Source organism: Sphaeroforma arctica (genome assembly GCF_001186125.1).
Source record: "Sphaeroforma arctica JP610 unplaced genomic scaffold supercont1.557, whole genome shotgun sequence".
Taxonomy (NCBI): domain Eukaryota; class Ichthyosporea; order Ichthyophonida; genus Sphaeroforma; species Sphaeroforma arctica.
In genome coordinates this window covers 16,665-24,553 of record NW_014040001.1, presented here as the reverse complement: position 1 = coordinate 24,553, position 7,889 = coordinate 16,665, and the positions used below count along the sequence as shown (strand labels likewise).

Genomic DNA, 7,889 nt, shown 5'->3' with positions numbered 1-7,889 from the left:
ATTAAATAAATAATAATATATAGTATATATATATATATATATATATATATATATATATACATATACATATATATATATAAATATATATTTATATATATATAAAGATATAGATATAGATATAGATATAGATATAGATATAGATATAGATATAGATATAGATATATGCATATTTGCATTTATGCATATATCTTCTTTTTCTTTTGTATATGTAGCGTACTGAACATATATGTTCAAATGAAAGTGTCGTGTCTCGGTCTAGGTTACCATGTCATGCAGCTAGAAATATGTATATAGTTTTCTGGTACGTTTTCTTGTGTGTCGCACAAATAGCCGTACGTGGTCATTTTCGTATTTAATTTCTTGCATGTCATGCAGATAGAAGTACTTTTAGAGTTTTAGGCTTGTTTTATATATATTTCATTGTGACATTTAGTTTAACACTTGTTTTCATTTCTTACTTTAACCCAAATTCTGCTCGTTTGCTATTTGGTAGAGGGACCATAGCAGTCGGCTGGTCTGTGATCTTGCCTTCACTAAGGCTTCGTTTCTTTTAATAAATGGTTATTCTAAGCCCACTTCTCTCACGTACCTCGACTCTTGTTGACACTAAGCACAGCAAGGCAACACCTGCTCGTAATTGTAGTGAGGGACTAGTTCATACAACACATTTTTCAGTTGGCCGAAGCGGCTACCATTTTTCCTTACTACTAGTCAATTATACCAGTGAAAATGTACCATACTCACTAGTTGCTGTGTTCGTTGGGTGTGCATCGTGGCTACTTCGAAGCCATTGTTGTAACTATGACCCACATCGTCTCACAGACAGCTGTACAAACAAACAGTACCATACATACATTTTGGTCGACAACTATGTTATTTTTTGGAAATTCTTATTAATCACAATACCGCTTCCTTTTCATTTCGACTTGTAGTTGTTGAAGCCGGAAGGGATCTGACATATCTGGGTGTCATCATATTTGGTGTTGGGCTCACGGGTAAGTCATGTCTTTTGCCTACCTCTGAATTCACATTTCGAACATGAACCTTTAAATCGTACCAGTGTCCTATTTTTGTTGTTGTTGAAGCCGATTAGATTGAATTTCTCTGATGCCTCATTCTAGTATTGATGCTTATGCGCAATTTCGTCTCTAATACCTCTCTTTAACAGGTGTCTTCGCGTACAGTGTGTTTGGCGAGTTATTCGGCGGCTCAACGCCCAACGCCTTGTATTCCACTTCTGTTAAGCGTATCCGAGCGGACGAGAGGGTATGTTTTGATGCACAGTGCGTGCGTATTTTTATACACGCGATTATCCCATCATACATTTTTGCTATTGTATCACAATGGGTGTGTACTGATGCTATATTATTTGGTGGCATTGTTACACTGGACTTCCGTGGTCTAATGCGATCGTTTGAGGTTGCTGTTTACTGGTTTATGGCTATAATAGGGCACTGATGCATTATTAGCAATATGCGTGCCCTACTCACCCTGAATTCGAGAGCATTTCGGTTTGCTATGTATAATATTGACTGTGTAGCATTCAGTTGTGATCTCACTTAAGTTGTAGTTTTGGCGGTTTCATTATTTTAAATTGTACACAACCTGCTTGTACAGGCAAAAACCCTACTTGGAGACAGCATCAAGGCTTATGGAGAGGAAACTCGCCGGGGTCGCCGGCGCCACTTGACGTAAGTGGTCAACGTTTTTTTCCTTGCGAGCTTTTATACGCACGTTTATTGTATTTCTTGTCGACACCAAGCCACAAGACGAATTCGATTATATACACTCAGGTACCCTCTTATAGCTACTGCTCGCGGGTTCCTTATACTGCTCTGTACTCCCTTGACGATTCATATAGTCCTTTTAATCGCTTAAGAATTCGATGTATATCTGAACTCAACACGTTGGTTCTCTTCTTCACTCACTATTCAGTTCTCAAGAGTATGAGGTAGAAGGTGAGGTATACCTGCGAATGCGCTTCTATGTGGAGGGCGAGCGCAATGAAGGCACCGTGCATCTGGAGGTGAAGAAAAAAGGCCGCACTGGATTCGAGTGGCGATACTTAATGATCGAAATTCCAGGTGTGTTCATGCTACCGATGTATCTAATCGAACTATAGCAATGGGGTTGATGATGTGTACATGTGTACATGTTTCACGTTACATGGTCAATGAACATTGTTTACTCATAGATAGATACGCATATGTATAAACCTGAATATACAAAAGCGCATATGACTTCTCTGCTAATCAGACTTATTTTACATCGTCATAGACCAAATATTTTCATCTTATAAATTCTTCTAGGTGTTTGCAAAACCATCACTTTTGCAGATATGCATAATCCCGTATGCATACCATGAATATGTATTGTGTATTTATGCTTTTCTGATATTGTAGATTGCACTCATTTCGAGAGAAAAAGGAAGCGTATCAGTTTTAAACCCTGATCATAGTGCACTTTATGTTTGACCTAGGTTGTGAATCAGTCAGGCATATTTCGATAGTTATGACTTGGTATTCTTGCTTTATCGCTTTACTATCACGATTTCAAATGTACTAAAAACGGTTGGATTATATCTTTCAATTCACAGGTAACGGCCTTCCGTCGGAGTTCGTTGTGATGGAAGACAACAGGTGATTAATTCGGAGGATCTCTCGTGTTGTGTCTTATCCCCAGCGCTAATGAAGTCGTCCTGGTAATCCTTGTAAAGAATATTACGGTCGCTAGAAGGGTCTTCTAATATATAATTCAGCCTAATTGGAAAGCTATAAATCTCGATACTGTACATTCCTGTCTCTTTATGAATCATACTGTGCCATGCGGTATAGCAATAGCATCTGAAGCAAGCTACGCTTGCCAAAATGCAGTTCGTGTTCTCTAGCGTTTAATACGATATCATGAACGCTTATGCAAATGTATTCATCTCAATGCCAAGTTTCATTTGCTACACGTTTAATAGCAAGTGCTGAATTTTACGTGCCAGCTTGTCCTCATTATTGGCTTGCGAGGTCTCTTTTCTCAGGAGCTTAATATAAGGCAAGTGTTGCACACTCCGCGAGTGGAAGAGAAAACAAGCGTTTCCCAATGCACCTTTTCGCTGTGCATTTCTTTCTCAGTCGGCGCATAAGCTGTTCCCTTTGCATCTTCTATTATTGTAAGTATCGCTTCAAAGGCTCTGCTAGTATGGCTAAGTGTAGTACACTCAGTATTGTTGAACATTATCACACAGCAACAAATTGTTGTAGTCATATAATTAGCATTACAGATGTGACGGTATGACCGCTAACCAAATCGTGTGTTCCCTATACACCGTCCTGGAAAAGTGTAGGACACTCCTCATCGCTAAGGATTTAACGCAACGATAAAATCATTAAATAGGCATGCAGTTGTGGCCTTACATCCACCAACCCAATCTTGTGTTCTCATTCTACTACCATCGAGTATTTCTAGACAGGCTCCGCTATTCTGACCAATTCGAGACACTCATGTATGCTACAAATGCGGCGCGATAGTCTTTCACCAACCGACAACTGTCGTATGGGTGTCCCATAACACATTCGTCTCCAATGCCTGCGCAAGTGACGGAAGTAATAGATGGAAAATACGAATTCCACTGACTTGATGAGACTGGCAAGTTTACTATCTTTTTGTTCCGCTTAACTATAACCGACTTAACGTATCACTATATCGAACATTTACTAATACGGCGGCCATAGCCGATGATTATAAATAAAGGATGCCGAGGGTTCGACCTACAATCACTACTATCTAGTTACATCCTTAAATTTCTGGATATCACAGCTGGTGAACGTCCCATATCTGGATCTGACCCTATTTGCGTTCTTTCGCTCGCTTCACCAGTAAGGTCAATACCGGGTCTGATATATATATGAAGCCGACGTAGCTCCCACAGCCATATCGTGCGATCCAGGTACAACAAACAACACCACTGTGCTTGCGAGGTGCCATCAGTGCTGACCTGCTACCACGCGACATCTTGTCGAACAGATCTATTATGATAAGTTTTGCATCATTTGGGCAGCCGATTTTACGCCAAGTCTGGCTGGTTTGACTAAGAATTGAGTCGAAAGCTCTACAACAGGTTCCCACAGTAATTCTGAAGCAAGTGTTATCGTCATATTTTCATGTCAACTCTTTATTGTGTCCCGTACGACCTAACTACTTCTACCAGTACTCGGCAGCAACAGATCGGGAAAATCTGCCATCGATACCGGTAGCATAAACGACTGTCAGATAACCGTCTACTGGAAACCAAGTTCTTCGGGTGTGGAGACTCCGTTCTTGTCTAGGGTGGGTCGAAGTTGCTCGATCATGTAATCGTAATCGGCCTGGGTAGCGACCTATCAAGGGCGTGATAAGGTTCGTTAATTATCTGTACTGAGGAGTTCTCAATCCACGAGCGGCGAAAGTTTGGTAATTTATATTTGTTTGAGATCAATATCTCGCGAAGCCTCGACTATGCATGAATACATACCTACAAACTTTAGCCGTAACGATATATCAGTTTGGACACACCAACTGTACTACAACACACACGTGGTGGAAGCCTGCTTGCGGAAAATCCATCATATTTTATCAGAGACGTGTGAGGCAACTTGCATAGAAACTCAAAACAGCACTCATGGTGTCATACATGATAAGAACGACACAGGTTACAACGACAATCGACACAACTTGACGCTCTATACCTTCTCTCGAAGACCCTCCATGATACGGACAGATGTTCCGAAGGAGTTGACACGACGGGAAGCCTCGATAGCAGCCACCAGAATCTCGACCTCAGGTACCAAATCGTGTGCGAACACATCGTTCAATCCACGGTGTAAGACCTGTGTTCGTAATTATAAAGTGAAGATATATTCACACAAATATCACATTCTGATTTCGACCTAACAAAATAAAAAATTTGCTGAATTTGTGAACACATCAAGCATCGTCGTACAGATTGCATAGCAAGTACTAAGGCAAAAAGCGAGCAACAAGTCACAGTATAGTTGATATCTAAAACTATTCGGTACATTTCAGTAAACAAAATCATAGAAAGCCACAGAACCCACGCATCAAACGATACCTTCTTTCTGATATTCTCGGCCTCGAAGAACTGAACCCACTTCTTGTTCCACGCATCTCCATATTCTTCGTGATGGGCGAAGCGCTTCGCAACAACCACTGAGGGTCCTGAAATGAATTGAATAATGAGATGATTGCACATATGAGAACGCTGAATCGCATCAAGCTTGGTCGGAAACCATTAGTATCACAGTTTAGTTGAAATTGAGTTCGCACCAAGTCACTGAATCGATTTATAATCGAACTTGTCTGCAAGCGCCAAAAAATGTATATCATAAAGGTACAGCTTTTCCTGATATACAAGTTTAGTAAATGTGTATAATTGCTTAAATATTCTCGCGATTTCTACAACATACAACATAACACTCATCGTATATAGAGTAATGTACGAGTACAACACATTCAGATCCACATATATGGATATAGATATAAAAATAAGTACACAAAACAAACTACCAACATGACACCACATGCTTAAGCACATTTATAAATATACATACAAACACACACACTGAATCTATGAATAAACCCTAAATGTGTGCACACCACAATTAGGCATGTACATGTATGTATTCCAAATATGCATCTCGAACTATATATGCGTGTATGAGCTTGTGACTTGATTTAATTTCGCTCTAAAAGGATTGAGAACATGATTGCGCACATGTACAACCACTGTGTACGTTCGTTTTACATACATGCGTAATAAGACCCATATTTCTGTATACTGGTAGCTGAAAATCAAATCATATACAGATAGTGCTGTTCCTATTCCTATAGTAACACAATATACACCAACACACAGATATATATACAAACACATATAAACACATTCATGCTCACATACATACAATCCCTCGTGCATATATTTATGTCCAAGTTTTATATACTTGGATTTATATTTACATACACATACACAGAGACACACACACTCCTATATATATAGATATTTAAGGAGACAAAACCGTGGTATCCTAAATATCCTGCAGACGCATATGATGGTGTAAGCGTGTATATGCACGCTTAGATCCAGGGGATTTTGAGTTCAACAAAATCAAACTTAAATAAGTATTGAAGAATAAAGTCAAAGTCCTCATATACGTAGTCAACGGTTCATATGAGCCCTTCGAGAATAGTGTCATACTCACGGTGGAAACTCAATGATTGATCTGAGTGGCTACAGGTAGAAAGTGCCACATAGCAAGAAAGATGTCATTTGCAGGCGTACATCGAATATGGATGAAAATATACAGGATAAAGCGAAGCCAAGTGTCTAAATACATGTACATACACATATACATATAATAGAAGCACTTCCAGGGCACATAGACACCGGGGGACCGTGTCGCATGCCAGCACAATACCAGAAGATGCTACTTTAGTATTGAACATCTTCACTCCTAGACGACCCTTCTGGCACTTACTTTGCTTTATGATATATTTTTATGATATGAAAATGTAGAATATATAAAGCATGCGACCTGACAACAGTATAGCGCAACAAGCCCCGGGAGTAACCCACAACCCACTCCAGTAAATTACATTCAGCACTTCATAAAATATATAAAAACAAACAAACCTGCAGCGGTTCGCATGGACGAGCTCATAACGGGGGCCAAAGCCCTGAAGGCGACAAGTGCGTTCATATTTCTACTTCACGAGATGGCAGCTATACTGTTCTAAACGTGTATGCGAAGGGGATGCTGTCTAATCTACTAAACTTATAAAACACCCTGTGTGTTTAGCACACAACAACGGGAATATTTTTGTTCAGTGTTCATTGCTCAATTCAGTAAAGCACATCCCTCTCTCTGAGTAGAGTACACGGAGCTGGGACTGGGACAATAAACCCTCGTCAGTCCCAATTCCAGGTCACACTATTACTGACCACCCGACACCTAAAAATATCAAAAGGTCCTTCCTTAAAATGGAACACGTCTGATTTATTTTTAAAATTATTAGGTCATACCTATTTCCAAAAAAAAAACGAAATGAACGAGGATATAAATAGAAATTTGAACAGGGTTTTCTCGAAATATTTTACTGTAGGTATTTCAACACGCAAAATTGGTGTAGGCTATGGAAGTCCATATTTATTCCATGGCCTCCTACCAGCCTCCAGTGTCCAGGACTCCAGACCTCGTTAAAAGAATAAACGTTTTCAAGTTATACACTGTTACGTATTACCGGTATCATGGTATGGGATTTAAGGTTTTAGGGTTGACCTGCATTTAATAAGGTTCAAGGTTAGGACCTTGGACCTTGTAGTATATCATGAATTCATGATATGTAAAGTGCCCCCGTGAAACCGTACTTTTTAGCTGCTTCACAGGTTGCTAAAGCATAGCATTGCAGCAATCGCAGGTTGCGAAGGTATTTTTCATTAGTGGCCCGCCCTTCTTTAATCTTAGTTGCGCAAAGATGCCGTACATGGCTCCTGATCAGTACTCAGATGCGGTTCTGCAGTCTCTCCAGATTGGCAAGGTCTTCAAACACCACACGGAGACTACTTTCAATTCAATGGACTTCTCACAAGACGGATCCCAATTGGTGTCTGCTACGGATGATATGACTATACATCTCTACGACTGTATGCAGGGAACGTACGTGAATAAACATGGTTGACAAAAGCCCAAATAGATAGGGTGCTTGCCCAATTGTTGGTCCCGCACTGGCCTGCCCACATCGCACAGAGACTAACGTAAGGTTGCTACTGAAGGCAAAAGCATATATGCAGTACTCGTCACATCAGCGTGCACAAATATAAACTCATCAATACGTATAGAATATGC

The 7,889-nt window shown here is 40.0% G+C and overlaps 2 protein-coding genes across 2 annotated transcripts in view; one reads left to right on the top strand and one right to left on the bottom strand.

The window, feature by feature from the left end:
- SARC_07211 (hypothetical protein) overlaps positions 1-2,801 on the top strand; it is a 3,714-nt gene extending 913 nt beyond the window's left edge. Inside the window, exons 2-6 of the mRNA XM_014298850.1 lie at positions 933-995; positions 1,169-1,266; positions 1,618-1,691; positions 1,936-2,084; positions 2,597-2,801. Coding sequence (XP_014154325.1) covers positions 933-995; positions 1,169-1,266; positions 1,618-1,691; positions 1,936-2,084; positions 2,597-2,643 — 431 coding nt within the window. The 3' untranslated portion in view covers positions 2,644-2,801. The remainder of the gene's footprint in view (positions 1-932; positions 996-1,168; positions 1,267-1,617; positions 1,692-1,935; positions 2,085-2,596) is intronic.
- A 1,334-nt stretch (positions 2,802-4,135) lies between these two features.
- On the bottom strand, positions 4,136-6,827 carry SARC_07210 (hypothetical protein). Its single transcript, XM_014298849.1, has 4 exons — positions 6,677-6,827; positions 5,099-5,205; positions 4,716-4,856; positions 4,136-4,367 (listed from the first exon to the last, which is right to left on the bottom strand). Exons 1-4 carry the CDS (start codon positions 6,741-6,743, stop codon positions 4,269-4,271), a joined length of 414 nt encoding a protein of 137 aa, XP_014154324.1. The 5' UTR covers positions 6,744-6,827; the 3' UTR covers positions 4,136-4,268.
- Positions 6,828-7,889: the final 1,062 nt, after the last annotated feature.